This window comes from Myodes glareolus, chromosome 9, assembly GCF_982192425.1.
Source record: "Myodes glareolus chromosome 9, mMyoGla1.1, whole genome shotgun sequence".
In the NCBI taxonomy this organism is placed as follows: domain Eukaryota; kingdom Metazoa; phylum Chordata; class Mammalia; order Rodentia; family Cricetidae; genus Myodes; species Myodes glareolus.
In genome coordinates this window covers 47,744,910-47,767,466 of record NC_142034.1, presented here as the reverse complement: position 1 = coordinate 47,767,466, position 22,557 = coordinate 47,744,910, and the positions used below count along the sequence as shown (strand labels likewise).

General features: G+C 47.2%; 1 protein-coding gene and 1 long non-coding RNA gene across 2 annotated transcripts in view; one reads left to right on the top strand and one right to left on the bottom strand.

Annotated features, from left to right (window-relative positions):
- Positions 1-951: 951 nt before the first annotated feature.
- Positions 952-9,631, bottom strand: LOC148120888 (uncharacterized). Its single transcript, XR_015738811.1, has 3 exons — positions 9,250-9,631; positions 7,541-7,659; positions 952-2,090 (listed from the first exon to the last, which is right to left on the bottom strand). It is a non-coding gene; the product is annotated as an uncharacterized LOC148120888 (long non-coding RNA).
- Positions 2,320-22,557, top strand: part of Pitpna (phosphatidylinositol transfer protein alpha) — a 40,971-nt gene continuing 20,733 nt past the window's right edge. Inside the window, exons 1-4 of the mRNA XM_085695338.2 lie at positions 2,320-2,551; positions 6,613-6,643; positions 13,230-13,378; positions 19,604-19,695. Coding sequence (XP_085551464.1) covers positions 2,532-2,551; positions 6,613-6,643; positions 13,230-13,378; positions 19,604-19,695 — 292 coding nt within the window. The 5' untranslated portion in view covers positions 2,320-2,531. The remainder of the gene's footprint in view (positions 2,552-6,612; positions 6,644-13,229; positions 13,379-19,603; positions 19,696-22,557) is intronic.

Sequence of the window (22,557 nt, the reverse complement as noted above, 5' to 3'; positions counted from 1 at the left end):
TTGGGTAGTTCAGTCGCTGTTGCGGCCAGATCCTTCTCAAGCACCTGCTCTCAGAGAGCCCATCCGCCTGTCAGCGGTGCTGTCATTCAGAACAGCACTAGTCACTTGTGCTCCCAGGCCTGGGCCTCGCCAGTGGTCTCTCACTTCCTCCCTTGCTTTCGCCTTGTTGGCCAATTTGTTTCTCTGTGTAACCCTGGTTGTCCTGGAACTCACCCACTCTGTAGACCAGGCTGGCCTCAGAGATCTGTTTGCCTCTGCCTCTGCCTCCTGAGTGCTGGGATTAAAGGTGTGCGTTGCCGCCACCCTCACCACCTGGAATTTTCCCCCTTCTTTTTCTTCCCTGAGTGCTCCCTGGACTTCTGCAGCTGCCTCCTTCCTGGTGTCACTGCCTGTCACTGTTGTCCCGACAGTCCTCTCCTCTTCCTCCCCACCCCCAAGATTCAGAGGGAAGCTTCATACTGTAAATCTCATATCACTGCTGAAACCCTCAAATGCCCTCCCATGGCCCGAAGCCCACATTGCCATCACCCACCAGGAGCCTAGCCCTTCCCAGCGCTCCAGCCTCCAAACTCAGTGCTCCAGGTATCTCTTCTATTCAGAAGACAGAACCTCAGTTGAGAAAATGTTCCCATCAAATCTGTCTCTAGGCAAGCCTGTGGAGGCATTTTCTGGATTACTGATTGATGTGGGTGAGCATAGCTCACGCTGGGTGGTACCATACCTGGGCAGGTGGTCCTGGGTTGAACAAGAAAACAATCTGAGCAAGCAGCATTCCTCCATAGCCTCTGCTTCAGGTCCCTGCCCGACTTTCCCTTGAAAATGGACTCTAACCTCAAAGACACAATAAACCCTTTTCTCCCCAGGCTACTTTTGGTCGTGGTCTTTATCGCAGCAACAGAAACCAGACTAGGACCAGTTCCCAAGTGTATCCTCTTTGACTGCAGCCTTTACATATCTGCTTGGGACACCTATTTGCTGTTCTTTGCTCCCCAGCATCTGCAGATCTCCTCTTGAATCTTGTCTTCTGGAATGCCTTCCCTGGGTTTCCTCACACAGATCAGGCCCCTCCTGTATAATCCCATCAAGTACAACTTTCACCCTCTTTATTTATTTATTTATTTGTATTTTATGTACATTGGTGTTTTTGTCTGCATGAGGTGTTGGATTCCCCTGGAACAGGAATTACAGACAGTTGTAAGCTGCCATGTGGGTGCTGGGAATTGAACTCGGGTCCTCTGGAAGAACAGTCGGTGCTCTTAACCACTGAGCCATCTCTCCAGCCCAACTTTCACCCTCTTGCCTGATGACTTCTTTCCTTTTTCTTCTTGTGGTTCTGGGATTGAATCTAGAGCCTCCTGCATACTGGGCAAGTGCTCGATCACTGAGCTGTATTCTGGCCCTCTCCTTACCTTTTATGAGACAGAGGCTTTGAACTTTCCACCCTCCTGCCTCAGCTCCTAGATAGCTAGGATTACAGGCCTGGCAGCCTCCTTCATTCTAAATGCTTGCTACCTTTAGCCATCACCTGCCTCACCTCCATTTGATCTCCGGTCCCTCAGGGCAAGATAGTACCAGTCTTGTTCTCTCTATCCTGGATAGCAGGGGCTCTGGTGCACAGCAGCCCCTCAGCCAATGGTTATTGGGTGAATGAGGAGACACTGGGTTAGAATCTCAGCTACAGCCAACGTTCAGGAGCCAGAGGCAGGTGAATCTCTAAGAATTTGAGGTCAGCCTGGTCCACATAGCGAGTTTCAGGACAGCCAGAGCTACATAGTGAGACCCTGCCTCAAAAAAAGGGGGAAAAAAAAAGAAAAAGAAAAAAGAGACAAAAAACTCATGAAGAAGCTGCAATGAGCAAATCTTCTGCTGCCTTCTTCCCTGTAAATGAGGATAGCAACAGTACCTTTCTGGTGGAGTTGTGGAATCAGGTATTTAGAGAACATATATACACACTTTTGTTTTGGGCATCCAAATTAGGCAAGTGCTTCCCAGCTGAACGAAATCTCCAAGCCTCTCATTTTATTTTTGACACGCTTGGCTCTCAACACACCCTCCAGCGAAGTCCAGGCAAACAGGCGTATCAGTTGCTGCTGCAAAAGAGATTGACACCAGACGTGTACCTTTAATTTCTGAGATGTGAACCGGTCAAGGTCCCAGATCGGATGCTAATTTGGACCCGGAGCCAAAGCCCATTTAAGGGTAGTGGGGCGGGCCCGGGAAGGCTCCGCCCCGCGTGAGGTCAGCGCGCACTGCTGCGTCTGACGCTCTGGTTGCCGCAGAGACGCCCCGCCCCCGCGCGGCGCTGCGGAACCGGAGCTCCGGGCGGCGTCGGCAGAGGCGCGGGAGGTGGCGAGGCCAGGGCAGGGCGACAGGAGCCCGCGCGGCGACCGCAGCGAGAGCAGCAGAGACAGAGCAGACCACGACGAAGGCGCACAGGCAGCCGGGCCGGGCCGGGCCACCAGGAGAGCGGCCGCCGGGAAGCGGGCAGAAGGCCGGGCTGGCAGCTGGCAGCCGCCGAACTGCGAAGCGACATGGTGCTGCTCAAGGAGTAGTGAGTGTCGGGTCGGCTGTGCGGAAGCGAGGCGGAAGGGAGGGTCGGGATGACGGCCGCGAAGGCAGATCGCCTGCCGGGGGGGATGGAGAACACCGGATGGGGCTGTTGGGCCGCCTAGCAGGGGCGGAGGGGCCAGAGGGTGACAGACAGCACCTGAGGTGGGGTCGAATAGGCCAGAGAGGAGGCCAGGAACCAGCGCGGGCCGGACAGGGCCTGAGGAGGGGTCAAGGGGACAGGGAGAGCCAGAGGGAGCATGAGGTGGGGCCCGAGGAACGGAGAGTGCTGGATGTGAGGTGGCCCTATAGTGGGCGCTGGGGGATGAAGGGGTAGACTGAGGAGTTGTGTAAGGGACCGAGGAGCAATGGGACAAGGGCAGGCAGCGCCGGCGAGTTGACTGACAGTAGGGAGGGGTTTGGGGCTGAGTTGTACGTACCGAGGGGCAGGGAAGATCAGATAAGGTAGCTCCTAGAATGGAGTTGAGGTGGTGAGGAGGAGTGCTGAGGCGGAACCTGGGGCATGGACAGTGGCCGCCCTAGGCAGCAGCAGAAGGACTGTAATAATTGGTTGCAGAAAAAAAGGACTTAAGTCAGGGCTAGGCTTGGGTGATGGGAAGGGAGAAAGAACTTAGGGGACTGAGATAACAGGGCTGGGCGGAGATAGCTGGAGTGTCATGGTACCCTAAGTAGTAGGTACAAAAGAGGAGGCTTTTGGAAGAAGCTCGGGATGCCTGCCTGGGACTTGGCAACACTTGAATGAGGAGTCTAGAAAATACCGGCAGGTTCTGAAGTGATGTGAAGGAGTTTCGGTGATTGAAAAGGCAGGAAGTTAGCAAGGCACAAGACCATCCAGAAAGATAGCATAGAAAACATAGCATAAGAATGGATATGCACCCCCCCCCCCAATAAAAGAATGGCTCTGCCTGCTAATAGAGCTGGTGGGGACCAGGACATCCAATCTCTAGCAGATTTTGGGTCTTGGTGCAAAGAGATGAGGAAATTGCTTGGAGGAATTGAGAAGGTCTCCACAAATATTTTTGGGGGTGAGGAGCTATTGATTTGGGGGACAGGCATGCCTTGCTAGATGTTTGCTTCTGAAACCCAGGGTCTTGACTGACAGAGTTATTTGAATTGCTAAACAGAAAAGGTCACAGTGTGACCCTTTCCTGAGGATCATGGTTCCAAGTGAAGATCCCAGGCTAAACTGGATGTGTGTATAGTTTCCCCGAAGATTTGGGAAACTAAGATAACCCAAAGGAGAGGGCAAGGGGGCAGCATCGGGTCCTAAGCCCCAGAAGTTCAGAAATGGAAAATATCCAAATAGAAACTTGTAAAACTCTTGGTGACCAAGCAGGCGTGCAGAGGACTCTCTCCCTCTTGCCAGTGAAGGCACTTTGTCCATCCCCACACAGATGTCACAGTGTGCAGCTTGAATGGCAAATGAAGTAGCGAGCCAGGTGGCCTCCCACCTTGACTCTTTTGCGAAGAACATCATTTGGAGGCCTGTCGACAGCCTCTCTTGATGTCCAGTGTTAATCCAGCCAGCGCTCAGAGCTTTATGTGGTAAAGAACAGGACCGCTCGGGTGCCAGCGCTCTCCAAGGAGAACACGGTGCTCTTTGCATTCTAATCCTCAGCTACCAAACCAGTGAACTTCTCTCTCTTTTCAGATTTTAAAAAAAATCCCCATGTGAATCCTCCAATGTGTAGAGCTGTGTAGTTTTGAACTGGTCAGGTAGGGAGGGAAGGGCCTTCTGAGGAGCTGAAGCGAATTTGGGAGGCAGGCCATCCTTTCCCATTCTTTGCTCTCGCCTTTTGAAGCCTGGCCAGGGAAAAAGGCCCAAGGTGCTGGTGATGCAGAACCTGCCTGGCATCTGTATTTTCTTCCTGATGGACTTGTGCCCTGTGCGTGCATTTCTGGGTGGGGGGCAGGATGAGAAACAGGGCAGGCGAGGACATCAAAGCGAGGGGCTGTGGTTGCAATGCTGCAGCTTTGCAAAGGATGCGCGTGAAGGTCATGCCATGGTGAGGATGGCTCCGATCTTGGGCGGCTGTGGCCCTCTCCTTTCGAGTTGTCCCATGGCTGCCAAGTTGGTTTTGTTCTGAGGAAACAAGGGAAAAATGACCCCATGCAGCTGAAATGGAAGCAGGCTCAGAGCATCCTTGAAGGCACTGGCCAGAACTAGTCTCGTTTGAGGGGAGGTTTGGATCTGAAGGTTGTCCCTGTTGCTTTTGCTGACACTTCCTTCAATAGAATTTCCCCCGATTTGATTTCTGCAAATTCTTCGATGTGATTTTTGCTGTGTTCTTGAAGATAAAAGGCGTATTGTTTTCTAGGAAGTTTCTTCTGAGGGTGCAGAAATGCTGCTCTCTAAGTTGGAAGTACTTCTGTGCACTTTTGGTTTTCTGTAATGGGAGAGTTTACATTATCGAGTCTTTCTGGAGGAAGGGAGGTAGCAGGCAGTAAAGAACTTGGAGCCCATTTTTCCCCCTGCTTTTTCTGCCAGATGCCCGGCTTTTGCTGTGCTGTTTTCCTCGGGTCTTGCTGCCCAGGAGAACGTTGTGGACCGAGGGGATAGCACACTGTTTTGCAGCCTGGAGCAAAGAGCCATGCTTGGACCTGTGCTTAGGGAGGTTGCGCTCATGCTTTACTGAGCGAGAGCACAGAGATGCAGAGGACTCAGCGGGCTCCAGCAAGGCTGTGAGAACTGGGAATCTTAGCTTTGGCCCTTGATTGCCTTATTTTATTTATTTATTTATTTATTTACTTATTTATCTTGAGGCAGGGTCTCACTGTGTAGCCCTGGCTGTTCTGGAACTCGATCTGTAAAACAGGTTGGCCTCAAACTTAGAGATCTGCCTAGTGTTGGGATTAAAGGTGTGTGCCACCAGGCCTGTTTCCACTTGTCTTACTTGGATTTTTTTTTTTTTTTTTGAGACAGGGTTTTTTTGTGTAGCCCTGGCTGTCCTGGAACTCATACTGTAGACCAGGCTGACCTCAAACTCGAGAGATCCGAGAGATCCTTCTGCCCCTGCCTCCCAAGTGCTGGGATTAAAGACGTGGACGACCACTGCCCTGCTTTGTTTGCTTTTTTTTTTTCCCCTCTGAGACAGGGTTTCTGCCTGCCCCTGCCTCCTGAGTGCTGGGATTAAAGGCATGCGCCACCACCACCCGGCTGCTTGTTTTGTTTTTTTAAACAGGGTCTTACCATATAACTCTGGCTGGCCTGGAACCATGTAGACCAGACTGGCTTCAAACTCACAGAGATCCACCTGCCTCTGCCTCCTCAGTACTGGGTGGCTTGACTTCTGAGTCCAGTCAAGGCCTTTCTTCTCATCTCTTTGACCTCAAAGTGTTGAGCTGGGGGTCAGCCACTGGTCTGTCACAAGTTCAAGCCACCTGGGGAAGTGCCTCTAGTCTCCTCGACTCTCTGAAGTTCTGACCCTCTTGAGGACTTTGCTGTCCACAATTTCTCTATCAGGTTATGTGTGGTACCTTTCAACAACTGAAGGTAGTCAAGATACAGGGGGAAAGAAAGTGATGGGCTGGAGTGCCTTTGGGTGGCTCCTGGAGCTGCATGAGGGAGCATCCTGCAGAGAGCAGAGGTGGTGGCACTCAAGTCTTTAGGGTTGACTAAGCCTCTAGGCAATTGTCTGCTTCACAGCCTTTGACCCTGAGGACTGATGTTGGGAAGTTGGGCCCCTGACACACATCCACAGGGCCACCTTCTGGTCTAATACATTATGATGAGCCTTCCCTGTTCGCTTCCGTTCCACTAGATGCATGGACAAGTCTTATTGGAGAGAGATGGTTGAGGGAGTAGGCGAGAAAGGTGTGAGTGAGTGGCCTGTGAAGTAGATAGTGGGGAATTCAGATTTGCTCTGAATTATAGAGTTCTAAATGGGATTCCAAGAGTGGGGGACCCTGGTCTTGCAGCATCCAGAGGGCCATTCCCTGCTTGCTTTGTCAGTGAGTGGGGAATTAGATGCAGCAGAGCATGAACCACTGTACTGAGGTGATGCTTCAGAGTCTGGAGTTGATGCTCTTTTCCCTCTTTTGCAGCCGAGTCATCTTGCCTGTGTCTGTAGATGAGGTAAGTCCTTTTTTCTTCTCATCTCATCCATAGTTCATAAATACTTGTGAAAACATTAGCTTAGTTGACCTGGGAGTGGCCACATTGTTTGTGTAGCTTTCATTTATCTAATTCAGAGCCAAAGATCAGCTCAAATTCCTGGTGCTACTTTCTGCTAAAGGGGGGCGTGTCTGTCGTGAGTCTGGTACCTTAGTATAGCCAGTGTCAAGCTTGCTGGATAGCTTTGCGTAGAGACTAAGGCAGCTCTGACTGTGAAGCAAACCAGCAAGGCCAGAAATCTCTTGAGTCCCCAGACACATGTTAGGTGACTGCTGGAAAGACCAAGGAACAGAAACCGCCTTTTATGGAGGGCAGAAGATGACAGATGGGCTTGGCTTGCCCTCTGTCCTTTTATGGTTCCTAGGTCTGACAGCCCTGTGCTTGTGGGGCTGGCAGCAGTCGTTGCCACGAGAAGGTCCATAGGCCCTGCTGACTCAGAGCTTTCTCTGGGATAGCAGAGAACTGTCATGGAGCCTCCCTTGTCCCACCCTTTCTCTGAACTTCCTCTCTTCTCCCTTCCTGGCCAAGCTTGTTCTTGACTTTCCTCTGAATCCACAGCTCCACCCCAGCTTCCAGTGAAATGAAAGCCAGCCTGAACCCCCGGTTGTTGGCACCATCTCTTTTTCCTGTAGGACCACTGTGAAACTCCTGTGCTCCATAGAGCTGGACTTCTGAGAAATGAAAGCAGACTAGCAGAGCCTGGAGCATTCTTTAAACATTTTTTTTAAAATGTGTGTATGTTTTTCTCTTTGTGTGTATGTTATGTATGTGGGGTTAGAGTAACAAGCAGTTGTTAGTTGCCCAGTGTAAGTACTTAGAGTCAAGCACAGGTCCTCTAATGGGGTAAAGTACTCTTACCCAGTGAACCATCTTTCCAGCCCTGTGGTGGGAGCATTCTTTAGATGAAACCAGTCACCCCCAAGAGTGATGTCTGTGCCTCGGCTCTGAGAGGGTTGTCTCCAACGGAGTGCGGAGATCTGGGAGAGAGAGACAGATGTGAACTTGAACATGGTCTGAAATCTGGGAGACAAAAGAGACATCTAGGTGCCAGTGGCAGAAGAGTTAACATCAAGAGTTTGCGGCCAGCTTGGGCATACAGCAAGATTCCATCTCAAAATAAAATAAATGAATTAAATAGTAAAAGCAGGGTAATGGTGGCACACACCTTTAATTCTAGTTCTCAGGAGGCAAAAGTAGGTGGAGTTTGAGTTTCAGGCCAGTCTAGTCTGCAGAGAGAGTTCTAGGACAGCCAAGGCTAAATAAGAACCAAAAACCAAAAACAACAGTAGCTCACACTTCTAATCTTGCCCTTTGGGAGGCTGAGGCAAGATGATTGAAGTCAGCCTGAGCTACAAATTGAGTTTCAGGACAGAGTAATAACCTGTTTTAAAAAAAATGATAAAGAAGCCTGGGTGTGGGGGCTGGAGAGATGGCTCAGTGGTTAAGAGCATTGCCTGCTCTTCCAAAGGTCCTGAGTTCAATTCCCAGCAACCACATGGTGGCTCACAACCATCTGTAATGAGATCTGATGCCCTCTTCTGGCCTGCAGGCAGACACACAGACAAGAATATTGTATACATAATAAATAAATAAATTTTTTTTTTTTTTTTTAAAAAGAAGCTGGGTGTGGTGTCACATGCCCTTTAGTCCCAGTACTTAGATCCAGTCAGAGGCCGGTGAATCTCTGTGAGTTTGAGGCCAGCCTGGTCTACCTGACAAGTTCCAGGCTAGTCAGGGCTACACAGTGAGATCCTATCTTAAAACAAACAAACAAACAAACAAACAAACAAAAAGAAGAAGAAGAAGAAGAAGAAGAAGAAGAAGAAGAAGAAGAAGAAGAAGAAGAAGAAGAAGAAGAAGCAGAAGAAGAAGCAGAAGCAGCAGCAGCAGCAGCAGCAAAATAAAGCCGACAGGGTGTGGTGGTGCCTAAGTTTAACTCCAGCACTCCAGACAGAGGCAGGCAGATCTCTGAGTTTGAGTCCAGCCTGGTCTACAGAGTTAGTTCTAGGACAGCCAGGGGTGCACAGAGAAACCCTGTCTTAAAAAAAGAGAAAGAAAAAGCAATAACCAACAAGTAGTAGGGAGGAGAGAAGAGACAGATACACATGCATACATTGAGGAACCTAAGGGAAAAAGAAAATGGCTAGGTAGATGCTATGTTACACGGAGCCACCTGAGATATACCTGGGTCCTGGAAACCATGTGCCTGGGTATAGCTTTGGGAGAGTTGGCCTCCTTCCTTTGAGGGCCTTACTGTCAATATTAAGAATAGTAAACGAGTTCAATGCCATGTTTGTCTACATAGGGAGTTTCAGGCTAGCCAGGGCTACATAGTAAGAACCTATCTTAAAAAGAAAAAAAAAAAGCCTGTGTAGTAGTGGTGGCACACGCTTTTAATCCCAGCACTTGGGAGGCAGAGGCAGGCGGATCTCTGAGTTAGAAGCCAGCCTGGACTACAGAGCAGAGTTCCAGGACAGCTAGAGCTACACAGAGAAACTCTGTCTCGAAAAACAAACAAAAAGGGTATGTAACAAGATTTCCTAACAGAAAGCCTGATTGTTCCTTACCTTGAAACTTAGGTGGTCCAATGACTGTCTTCTCCCAATCAGAACTGTGGGCTAGTGGGTGGCAGGAAGGGGAGATACCCACCTCGAGAACATCCTCCTGGCAGGTTTTAGCTGCCTTGGTTTTCGAGCATGGAGGAAGTGGTGAAGCAGAGCTCGGTAATGAGAGCCTGGGCCAAGCAGAAGCTTGGGAAATGCGTGCTGGTTCAGGGTGAGTCTGTGTGGTGCTGATCAGCCTGTTCTCAGCAAGGAAGCACTGACAGGAAAGAGCAGGGCGGCAGGGGTGAAGCTGCTCCATCGGTAGCTTGAACCTTAGTTCCGGATAATCAGAAAATTCTAGAATGGGGAGAGTGAAGAAGTAAGTAAGGAACAGTGACTCCGCCAGTAACCCCTTTCTGACTCACCGTTCCCATGAGAACGGCCCAGAGTCATGTGACTGCTACATTCACTTCCTATATTGGAGACTGTGACTTGAGTCCCTTGGAGCTTCTGATTTGGGGAGAAAAAAAGAAACAGAGAAGGTCATGGCTTATAGTCATCCTGATGGCCTGAATCGATATTTGGGAACAGAATTAGCTTGTTTGGCCAGAGCCTTTAGTATAACACTACCTTGAGTTTCCAGGCATCCTGTAGCAGAACAAGAAAGCCCTGGCTGTTTGATATGGGTGTGTCCGCCAGCGGTTCCTGGCCACCTTCTTGTGGACAGGGCAGATCATTCCTCTGGAACCTGGACTGACAGGGCTCTATGGGTGGACCAACAGAGTGCTGCTTTTTTTTTTCTTGCCTTTTTCTTTTCTTTTTTTTTTTTTTGTTGAGACAGAGTCTTACTGTATATTCTTGGCTAACCTGACCCAGGGTGACCTTAAATTCATGGCAGTTCTTTTGGCGCAGCCTCCCGTGGCCAGGCTTACAGGTGTGGGCCACTTGAGCCTAGCTGTGCTGCCGTTTTGTTATGTGTGTCATTCAGTGTTTCTGCTCCACATTTCACCTCCCTCGGTTCCTACTCCCTTACTCCCTGATTAGCCAAGTGGTAGAGTCTTCTGTTTTGCTTCCTTGAGTGACTTAGTCTATGGGACAAGGGGACAGCTCTCAAGGGCAATGTAACATTGTTTTCAGCCTAAGGAAGTTGAAATCCTGGTCTCCCTGGAGCTGATTTTGTGGTCTGACTCCCATCTTTATTGCCCACCAATCTTGAGTCTGGCAGCTTCCCAGGATGTAGCCTGGCTGTGCCAGAGGGGGCCTTGTGCCTTGTGCAGATCTGTCTTCTTTACTTCTTTGGATTAACTGAACTGCCTCACTTGTCTCGCTGGGATTAAAGGATCGGAATATCAAGAGAGATTAAAGGGGAAGAGGCCAGCACGCAGACTGATCCTCTTAGAGCCTGCCCTGTGATTTCCTGCAGCTGAAGGGAATCCCTGAAGACCAAGGTCTCTGCCAGCCCCAGGCCCTCCCCAAGGAGCGCTACTAGCGCGCTGTGGTTAGTCTTGTCTACAGGCCCTCTCCCCAGCCTGCCCTTTAGGATTTGCTGAGTCAGCCATCCAGTATCCTTAGGACTCTCTCCAAAGCTGAGCTCCTGCTGTTTCATGTGAGGAAGCCTTGGCTCAGCCAGTCCCCGACCCACCTGATAAGGGTTTCAAGTGTGTCTTAGCAGGTGATAGGACTGGAGAGGTGCAGGGTCTAGTGTGGGATTCCAAGAGGCACCAAAGCAGCACTGGTATTGCTCAAGATTAGCAAGATCTAGGCTCTTACTCTCAGATGTTTCTCTGGATGGGACTAACTGAGCCTTGATCACTTACCTGAGCCTTTTCTTGGCATTCCTGGATGAGCGTTTGCTTTGAAAACTCGGCTTTTTAGGCTTTGTGGTCAGCAGCGAACTGTGGTGGGCCACTGTTTTCCCCGCTGGATGTCACTCAGATGTCTCCTTGCAGTGCTTAGGGGACTGAGGTGGAGAAGGCTCTGGCTGTGCTGGAGCAGGCCTGGAACATCCGTGACCTGCTCTTGCTGGCAGTGGGGCTGCAGCAGAGTTGGTGGTAGATGATCTTAACCTGAGGGAGAGAACACCACTAGTCTTACCCCTGGGGGTGCCAGGATTCAGGAGAGGGTGTAGAGGGCAAGGAAAGCTTTATGTCCACCTCTGGCAGGTGGGGTGATGGAGTTCTCTGTCTTTTCCTTGGCCTTCTTGCCCTTGGCAGCCATGAGGAAGACATATCTTTTGGAAGAGATGTAATTTCCTGCTCGGTCACAGCTCATTTTCTCTGTACTGTTCATTTTCCTTCTTTCTTTTCTTTTCTTTTCTTTTCTTTCTTTTTTTTTTTTTTTTTTTGCTTTGTTTTTGAAACATGATCTCACAATTTAGCCACGGCTGTCCTAGAACTTGTTGTGTTGACCAGGCTGGCCTTGAACTCAGAGATCCACCTGTTCTGTTTCCTCAGTGCTGAGATTACAGCCCACCAGGCCAGTCTCTAGTATGTTTTCCGCCTCCAGATAATTTTTCTTAGAAATAGGGGTAGGGTAGGCCTGGAAACTGTCTCTGAGTCAGCAGTCCTATGCCAGACTGTCCTAAGGGGTTAGAGGAGGCCAGCGACTTGATAGGGTGACATGTGACCCAAATAAAGGAAAACCAGGCTTTTGCCATCTAACAACAGCCAAGACAGAGGGGCACGCAGCCAGCATAGCCATGGAAAGGGATCTGTAATGCAGGGAGCAAGAACATGACTTCAGTCTGCCAGGAATGGGGAAAATCTGGAGATGTCTTGTTTGAGAGGTTCTGAGGTCCCTGTATGGTGAGGAAAAGCCACATAGGAGAAAAAGCAAATGAACTGAGCCAGTTTTTGCCAGAAGTTGTGGGCTACACAGCACTGGACAGCTTTCTTGGACAGGAAGTTGGAGTCTTAGTTTCTGATCATTTATGTGTTTATTTTTGTTGTTGCTTGTGGATTTTGTTTTTTTGTTTGTTTGTTTTGTTTTTGTTTTCAAGACAGGGTTTTGCTGTGTAGCCCTGGCTATCTTGGAACTCTGTAAACCAGGCTGGTCTCAAAGGCTGGTCTCAAACTCAGGAATCCACCTGCTTCGACCTCCTGAGTGCTGAAATTAAAGGCATGTGCCACCACCGCCTGACTGGTTTTTTGTTTGTTTGTTTGGTTTTTTGTTTTGTTTTGTTTTTTGTTTCTTTTTGGTTTTTCGAGACAGGGTTTCTCTGTAGCTTTGGAGCCTCTCCTGGAACTACTAGCTCTTGTAGACCAGGTTGGGCTCCAACTCACAAAGATCCGCTTGCCTCTGCCTCCTGAGTGCTGGGATTAAAGGTGTGCGCCACCACCGCCTGACCCTGTTTTGTTTTTTTTACACAGGGCCTCACACTGTAGCCAGAGATACCCAGGAACTCACTGTAGCCCAGGCTGAAGCATAGTCATGACAGGTCTCCTGCCCCAGCCTCCCGAGTACTGCATTACAAGAATGAGATACTATGCTTAGCTTTAGGGTTTGCTTAAATAAGTGAGATAGAGAAATTTGTAGTAGCTAACTGAAATCCCTTCTTGGGGTCTGATATCAGAGCTGGGTCCTGGCCAAGAGACACCCTGGACTGTATAATGTTTCTGGGTGGTGCTGTGAGATTAAGTATAGTCTGTGCTCTCTTTAAACTCATGGGTTTATAAAAATGGGATGATGAAATTGAATACCTCTGATGGTTAAAGAGAGCCTGCAATCCCAGCTACTTGGGAGGTTGATGTAGGAAAACAAAAAAGAGGGTGAGTTCAGGTCTTGAGCACTTACCGAGCAGCCTAGCATGCTTGAGGGCCTGGGTTCAATCCTTAGTGCTGGAAAGAAAAATAAAAAAAGAAGTAGTAGAAGAAAGAAAAAGCAAAAACAAGTGAGAGGTGCAGCAGTGCAGAGTTCCCCTTTGTCTTGGATCACTGTGAAGGCACAGGTGGAGGTGGGGCCATGTGTAACTGTTGCAAATAATGCCTGTCTCTCTGGTTCTTTAGTATCAAGTGGGGCAGCTGTATTCTGTGGCTGAAGCCAGTAAAAATGAAACTGGTGGTGGGGAAGGAGTGGAGGTCCTGGTGAATGAGCCCTATGAGAAGGAAGACGGAGAGAAAGGCCAGTACACACACAAGATCTACCACTTACAGAGGTATGTGTTCCAGGTGGCTGGGCGGGAATGTGGCCTACCTTGTCAGTGGTGGTACTGGCTAATTGGGAGTGTCTCCAGGTTATAAACTGGTAGCTCAAGTTGCTTCATCTCTCAGATTGGGCGTGGGTAGTACTTCTTTGTTTATTTAAAGATTTTTTTGTTGTTGTTATTAAAAGAGTGACTCCACTTACCCTATCATGCTCCCAGTCCTTAGACGCTATTTTGAGCTATTTTGGCATCTTGTGGGCCCTTCCATTGTCCTAAGTACAGGAAGTATGTGTGGAGTGTGTATAAACAGGCACTCTTTCCTATATTTTGTGTTGATCATACCATACTATACATGCTATTCTTTCCTCTGTAGTTAGCTTTCATGTCATAGCTGCCTTCCCAGTATTTCCTGCCTGGTTGTTTGCTGGGGATTCAGCCCAGAGCCTCACTTATGCTAGGCTATGGTCGGCCCCTTAGCTCCCTCCCCAACTCTCCCTCCTGCCTTATTCTTTCAAAGCATGCATAAGAACCTGGCATACTGGTGCTTGCCCAGAATCTAAGCACCTGGGAAGCTGAGACAGGAGGATGGTGAGTGAGGTCAGTTAAGATTATTTAACTAGTTCCAGGTCAGTCTAGGCTACAAAATGTCTCAAAAACAAACAAACCACCAATAAAACAAAGAAACAAAAAAAACCTCTCAGTGCTGTAGGAAATCCTACAGTCAGTAGCTACCCACCCAAGAAGGTAGTTGCTCATAGTATGTTGTACATGCGCTGTAAGCTGTTTGAGCAGCCCACTCTTGAGATCCATGTTATAGTAATTTCCAGATACATAAGAGTCCTACAGAACTACTTCTGTACACTTCTTTTGATATATCTTTAAGTCTGTAGTAAATGCGTAAAAAGTGTATTTGTTAGGTCAGGTAGTATTTAAATTCTAATTTTGTAGAATCAGATGCCAGAGAAAGTCTCTCCATTTGTTTTTTTTTTTTTTTTTTTTTGGCCAGGTGAGCAGCTTTTATTTGGACTGAGAGCCATCTGAGATAACATATTGAACTAAGGAACAGACTAGGTTCTAAAAGAGCTCATCAGGGAGGGGGACTCTGGTCCCCAGTAGCTCTGTAGTGCCCGCTGCAGTCAGCAGGCCTGCCGCTCCATCCCCTCATGAGACAGGGTTTCTCTAGCTTTGGAGCCTGTCCTAGAACTCACTTTGTAGATCAGGCTGGACCTGAACTCACAAAGATCCACCTGCCTCTGCCCCCCTAGTGCTAGGATTATAGGTGTGTACCACCACCACTGGGCTACCCACTCTTTTTTTTTTAAGATTTATTTTTATTTTATGTGCATTGATATTTTGCCTGCATGTATCTCTGTGTGAAAGTGTCAGATCCCTTGGAACTGGAGTTATAGGCAGTTATGAGCTGTCATGTGGGTGCTGGAATTGAACCTAGTGCCTTTGGAAGAGCAGCCAGTGCTCTTAATTGCTGAGCCATCTCTCTAGCCCCAAATACCTCTCTTTTGATCAAAGGCATATATATAAATTTATTTTTTAAAAAATTGTATCAATTTTGTGTGTGTGTGTGTGTGTGTGTGTGTGTGTGTGTGTGAAAGTTGAGACAGGGTAGGGTCTCTCTAGGAGGTAGCTCTGACTGACCTGGTACTTGTTATGTAGATCAGGCTGACTTTGAATTCACAGAGATAAGAGATCTGCCTGCCTCTGCCTCCAGTGCTGGGTTTAAAGGTGTATACCACTATGCCCAGATAATACATTTTAAGGTTTATTTCATTTGAATTACATGTATGTGTGGGAATGTGAATGTGAATGCAGGTGTCTGTAGAGGCCAGAAGAAGGGTTTGAATCCCCTGGAGGAGCTGCAGTTACTGTGCTCTTGTGGGTTTCTGATAAGGGTGCTGAGAACCAAACTCAGGTCCATTGCAAAAATAGTGTTTCCTAACCATTGGGCCACCTCCAGCACCTTAACATTGTTTTTTACATTTATTTTAGTGTGTGTGTGTGTGTGTGTGTGTGTGTGTGTGTGTGTACTACTGGAGTGTACTACATGTACTACATGTGTATAGAGTCGGTCAGAGGACAATCTTCAGGAGTTGTTTTTCTCTTTCCACTTTGTAGGTATGGGGATTGAACAAAGGGCATCAGGCTTGGTAGCAAGCACCTTTATCCACTGAGACATCTCTCTAGTTCAGCATTTAAATATTTTTTCTGAGATGACAAAAATGTCTCAGTGGCTGTCCTAAAGCTCACTATATAGAGCAGGCTGGCCTTGAACTCAAAGAGATCCATCTGTCTCTGTCTCATGACTGCTGGGATTAAAGGTTTGTGCCACCATGCCCAGATAGCCTATTTTTATTTGTGTCTCTCCTCTCTCTCACCCTCTCTGTGTGTGTATATATGTGTGTGCTTATATGTGTGTGCTTGCCTTTGGAGGGAACCAAGCCTGGGTCTTCTTGAAAAGCATCAATTGCTCTTAACATCTGAGCCACCTTCCTAGCCACCCCCCCTTTAATTTTTAAATTTTAAAAGATTTTTTCCCAATATTTTAAAATAATTTTGGAATTCACTTGTGTACTGGAATTTATAGTAAACCACACCTATTTGCTGAATCCCAAACCTAAACGACTTTATAGCAAACCATGAGCTGACCAAAGGTCCTTGAAACCAGCTGTAAGCGTTTACCAGCAGGAATGGGAGTCAACCAGACTGTTTAAGAAATGAGTCAAGCAGGGCTGGAGAGATAGCTCAGCAGCTAAGAGCACATACTGCACATGAGGAGTACCCAGCACCCATGTCTGATCATTCACAATGCCTGTGACTCCAGTTCCAGACAATCCAGTGTCTCCTTCTGGCCACTGTGGGCACCTGCACCTGCGTGTACATTTCTACACACAGGCATGTATATAATTAATGATAAAGTAAATGGTTTGTTTTTAGTGGATAAAACAAGCCTGTGACTTGAGTTCAAATTCCTGAACCCATGTAAAAGTTGGACAGAGGAAAGTGCACAGTAAGATGGGAGAGTCTTGGAAACTGATGCACGAACCAGCGTGGCAGAAACAGCAACAAACATCAAAGAGACCCTGCCTCAAATAAGGGAGAAGCTGAGGACTGGTACCTGAGGTTGACTTCTGACCTCTACCTGAGCACCATGGCACACATATAACCTCACTCAAACACAAACAAGCAAATATGTATTGTATATATATATATATATATATATATATATATATATATATATATATATATATATACACACACACACACAAAACAACAAAACAAAAAAGCTATATAGAACTGAGAAAAATAAATCTGAATCTTTCTTTAATGGTCAAGTACACATAACGTAAAATTCAGCATTGTAGCCATTTTGAATTGTTCAGTTTAATGACATGAAGGACATTCACATTTCCATGCCACTTAAACCTGGATCTTAGGGCTTGAGAGATAGCTCAGTGGCTAAGACACTGGCTGCTTCTCCAAAGGACCTGAGGTCAGTTCCCAGCACCCATACAGCAGCTCACAACGATTGATAACCCCTGTTTCAGGGTATCTGGATCCCTCTTCTGACCTCTATGGGCACCAGACACACAAAAATACATGCAGGCCAAACACTCAAGCACATGTAATTAAATGAAGTTAAATCGGACTTTAAGAAGCTGCATTTTAATTTCTAGTCCCTAGATAGAACTGAACTCAGTTTCATTTTTATGTAGTGAAATCCTGGGTTCTCTTTGGTTGCCACTCTGGTGAAAGGATAGTGTAAACCATGAGGTCAGAGTGAATCCTCCGTTGTCTGCTCAGTGAACTCAGCTGAACTCAGTAGCAGAGAAGAAATCTGTATGTGAGGGGAGTGCAACCCTCCTTGCTTCTTCCATGCACGAAAGAGTATAGACACCGAGTTGCTACCGCTGTTAACCCAGAACACCTTATTTCCAAAGGGGGCGTGTTCCTGGTGCTCATCACCAGCTGCCCTCATGAAAACAAAAGCCTTTTGGAATGAGGTTCTGATACCTCATCTGTCTCCTTAACATCTCTGTGATCCACATTGTTTTCTATTTTCCCTGGTGTTGATTGCTCCAGCAATTTCCAGCTGTCCTCTGACCTTCCACCTCTCTGTGTGGCAAGTGTTCTGTCTGAGGGTCTGTGCTGTCCTCCTGAGCTATAGATGTAAAGCTTCCCTTTGTCCTGGGATGAAGTACAACTGCCTCACTTAATTCACACACACCTGTGACTCTGCCCTAGCATTCTCTTGCACTCCACCCTACCTTGAGTAACTCCTCCTTCTCCCAGCTTTTTCTGCCCCACTCCCATCCTGTTTCTTGGCATCCTGCACACACCCTGCCCCAAGTGTTCATGTGTTCTGACTGCCCTGAGGAGCCTGCCTTGAGTCTTGTGCCTCCCTCACCATGCGTTTGCAGTGCCCTTCCCCGAGAGCCCTGTGCTCACCCTATTAGAACACATTCTTTCAGACCTGTCAGTAGTAGTCTGCCTCTGGACCATTTGGTTCCTGTGTATCCAGTGCCTGGCACAAGAAGTATCACATAAGAAGTATCACCTAGACGAATGTGTATCTATGTGTAAAGACTCAGAGGCTTGCTCTGGGGGCTTGGAGTTAGATGTCTGCTGTGGGGCTAGCTCTTTCCCTTAGGCCTGAGGCATGAATAAAGGTGATGAATTTGCTAGAGCCTATTGAAGATTATGTAAGCTCCCATCTAAAAGTTAGGGTTGGTGGAGCTGCAAGATAGCTTGGGTACTTACCTGCCATATGTGAGACCCAGTAAAACAGAGAGAGAGAGAGAGACAGACAGAGACAGAGAGACAGAGACAGAGAGACAGACTAAAAAAGGAATTTATGTACTTACAGAAAGTTAGGTACATACATTGTCCTGTAACATGAGAGGAAAATTGAATAAAAGGGGCTGAGGAAATGACTCAGTAGCTGACAATACTGGCTGCTCATGCAGAGGACTTAGGTTTGCTTCTTAACATCACATGGTGGCTCACAACTATCTGTAACTCTTGTTCTAGTGGACTGAAGCCCCCTTATCGCCTGGGTAGGCATACGTGGAGCACAGATATACATGTGGGCAAAACACTAATACACATAAAGATAATAAATCTTTAAAAACAGTGGAGAAATTGGAGAGAAGAAAATATTCAGGTATGACTGTGCACACCTGTAAGTCCAGCACTTGGGAGGCAGAGATAGGCGGATCTCTGTGAATTCGAGGCCAGCCTGGTCTACAGAGCAAGTTTCAGGATAGCCAAAGTTACAAACAAACCCTCTCCTGAAAAACAAAACAGAAGACAAGGGCATCTAAGTTTAAGGCCAACCTTGGCTACATAGTGAGTTCAAGGGTAGCTTGGATCCTAGGTAGGGTGTTTTTTGGTTTTTGTTTGTTTGTTTGTTTTTCTGTGATGAACATCGTGACCAAAATAACCTAAAGAGGAAAGGGTTTATTTCACCTCATACATTATAGTCTGTCATCAAGAGAAGTCAGGGCAGGAACTCAAGATAAATACCTGGAGGTAGCACCTGAAGCAGAGGCTGTAGAGGTTACTGGCTTGCTCGGTCTGTTTTTATAACATCTAAGACCACCTGCCCAGGGATGGCACCACCCACATTGAGCTGAGCCCTCCCACATCAACCATCAATCAAGAAAAGTGTCTTATATACTTGCCCACAGCCCAATCTTTTGGAGGCGTTTTGTTAATCAAGAGTCCCTCTTCCCAGATATGTCTAGGTTTGTGTCAAGTTGACAGAAACCACCTTGGATACTTGGGCTACAGAGTGAAACTACTTTGTTTTAAAAGAACCCTTGGAGCCCACGTTCTAAGTTAGTTAGCTGGCCCCCACCAGTGGTAGATCTAGGCTGGTGAGTTGAACCCTGGCTGAACTGCTTCCCAGTGGGCTCTGGGAGACTATAATGAGAGAGAAATGTCTGTAAAGTGTCAGCAGGCAGCCCGGGGTCTCCTAAGCCCTTGGTTATGGTGAGTGGCCAGAGCAGGTGTCGGTGCTATCTGTAGCTGGTCAAACTGAGGTGTCAAGCTTTGGCAGCTTACTGTGTTCTTAAACACAGTAGCCTGCTTATCTCATGGAAAAGAACTTATCAACTTAGACACTGAAAGGCAGGAGCTGTGGGCTGAAGACTGTGTTGCAGACCTTTTACCTACTTTATCTTGCCTCCGTTTTTCTGCTCATCACCTCTTTTTTTGCTACAGCAAAGTACCCACATTTGTTCGAATGCTGGCCCCAGAAGGAGCCCTGAATATACATGAGAAAGCCTGGAATGCCTACCCTTACTGCAGAACCGGTGAGTACAGAGCTGTTCAGAGCTGAGATATGGACCCAAGGTGGGCAGAAGTGAATAGTAAGACTAGAAGCAGGGTGAGCAGGGCTTTGTGTTTACTTTCTAAAATAAGCCAGTGAAGGGATGAAGGGGGCTCCCTACAGCTTGGATAGGTGTGTTGGTATTATCCATACTGCTTAGCTAAATTGATAGTCATAGCCAGAGACAGCACAGAACAAACTCCTAATTTGGGTTACTTTGACAATTTTGAATTTTTTGTTTTTGATTTTCAAGACATTGTTTCTCTGTGTAGCCTTGACTATCCTAGAACTTGATCCATAGACCAGACTGGCCTCAAAGATCTGCCTGCCTCTGCTTCCTAAGTGCTGGGATTAAAGTTGTGCACCACCACTACCTGACAAAAAATTGCTGATATTTTTTAAAAAGTTTAGGGTTTTTTTGATATGTGTATTGTTTTGCCCATATGTATGTATTTGTACCATGTCCAGTCCTGGTGCCTACAGAGCTAGAAGAGGGTATTTCACCTAGAACTAGGGTCACACATCATTATGAACTAGCTACCTTGTGGGTGCTGGGAACTGAATCCAGGTCCTCTGCAATAGCAGCAAATGCTTTTAACCACTGAGCCATCTCTCCAGCATCCCTATTGTTTCTTAATATTTATAATAGCAGCATAATAACCTATCATGTGAATGTATAGCTGGTCAGTAGTGGGCTTTGCATCCATGAATTTTATAAACTACAGATCAGAAATATCTGACACACTGAACTTGGTGATGCTTGCCTTTAATCCCAGCACTTAAGAGACAGAGGCAGTTGGATCTCTGTGCTTTTGAGGCCAGCCTGATCTACATAGGAAGTTCACTATGTAGCATGGACTCAGCTTTTCAAGATTCTGAGGTCTGAGGGACTATCTAGAGATCACCCACACACACACACCAACCTCTCTCCCTCTCTCTTTCCCCTTCCTTTCTTAGGTAGGGTCTCAGCCCGTAGCTGAGCGGCCTAGAACTTGTTGTATAGCCCCAGTTAGTCTTAAACTTGTAGCAACCTCCTGTGTGAGGTTACAGATGTGAGCAACAACCCCTGGCTTAGGAATAGGTTTCTTAGACTATACTGGCACTGATTCACTTGCCAGGGAGCCCTAAATGTCCACTGAACCCACCTCCAAGGTCGGGGTTCTTTGCTCCTGCTAGCCTTCATTTGTTGATACAGGTAACTGGCTCTGGTCCTGCCAGCCTTTGCTCACCTGTACTGCTTCACTGGCCGATTTCTGTTTATTCCCTAGATTGTATCTGATAGGTGTATTATCCTTCTGTGAGCCAGGTGTGTTCTTATCTTGTGAACTTTGGGAGTAACTGAAGTCATTGCCCACTCCAGTCTTCCATGGCCCTATATAAGTTCAAATACCTTTTATCAGGATTGTGTATCAGGAGATACACAATCAATGGTGGAATGTAGGCTGTGGACAGTTTTATTGTTGTAACTGAAAATGCAAATATCACTACTCTGGTCTTCACTGGACAGGAAGCTGTTATGTGCTTAGAATTGAGTGTGTGTGCATGTTTGTGCATGTGTGTGTGCGTATTTGAAAGAAGTTTTTTTTTTTAAAGATTTATTTATTATGAATACAGTCTTCTGCTTGCACGTATTCCTGCAGGACAGAAGAGGGCACCAGATCTCACTATAGGTGGTTGTGAGCTGTCATGTGGTTGCTGGGAATTGAACCCAGGACCTCTGGAAGAGCAGCCAGTGCTTCCCCCCATCCCCACCCCCAGACAGGGTTTCTCTGTAGCTTTGGAGCCCATCCTGAAACTAACTCTTGTTGAGCAGGCTGGCCTCATACTCATAGAGATCCTCCTGCCTCCACCTCCCAAGTGCTGGGATTAAAGGTGTGTGTCACCACCGCCCTGCTAAGAGCAGCCAGTGCTCTTAACCACTAAGCCATTTTACCAATCCTAAAAGAAGATCTTAAGTAGCCTGGGCTGACCTTAAATTTTGGTACTGGCCTCGAACTCCTGGTCCTCCTTGCTTCATACCTTCCAAGTGCTTGGATAATAGGCCTGCAGCACCATGCTAAGCTTGAATTCATGATTTTGAAAAGCAATGTGCAAGAGCCAGGTATGGGAGCACAATCCTGTAATCCTAGCATCTGGGAAACAACTGGATTTCTGCAAGTTTAAGGCCAGCCTGTTCTATGTAAAAAAGACTCTGTATTAACCCCAAACCCCTCATGTCCCCATTCCTCCCCTATAAACCCACCCCCAAAAGCTCAGATCAGATTTGGGGGCGTACTTCAGTTTTAAAGTGCTTACCCTAGCCCAAGGCCCTGGATTTGATCTCCAGCTCAGCAAATTAAAAAGGAAAAAAAAAAAAAAAAAAAAAAAAAGACGGTGAGTTGTGGCAGGGTGTGTTTGGTATAGGAACAAAGGTGACTTTACTTGATGTCTAATAGTCACGTTGAGTGTGCATAGTAAGAACCTTAGTCAGAGGCTAGAGAGATGGCTCAGAGGTTAAGAGCATTGCCTGCTCTTCCAAAGGTCCTGAGTTCAATTCCCAGCAATCACATAGTGGCTCACAACCATCTGTAATGGAGGGTCTGGTGCCCTCTTCTGGCCTGCAGGCATACACACAGACAGAATATTGTATACATAATAAATAAATAAATATTTTAAAAAAGAAGAAGAAGAAGAAGAAGAAGAACCTTAGTCAACTTGAGGCAAATGTAGCATGGGTTTCTGGGTACATAGCTTGTGCCAACTGAGGAATGCCACTGTCTGCTTGGGAGAATGTGCTGCAGTGGGCATGGCAGTTTTCTACACAGTAAATGTTAGTTCACACATTGATCCTTGACAAAAGAAAGAA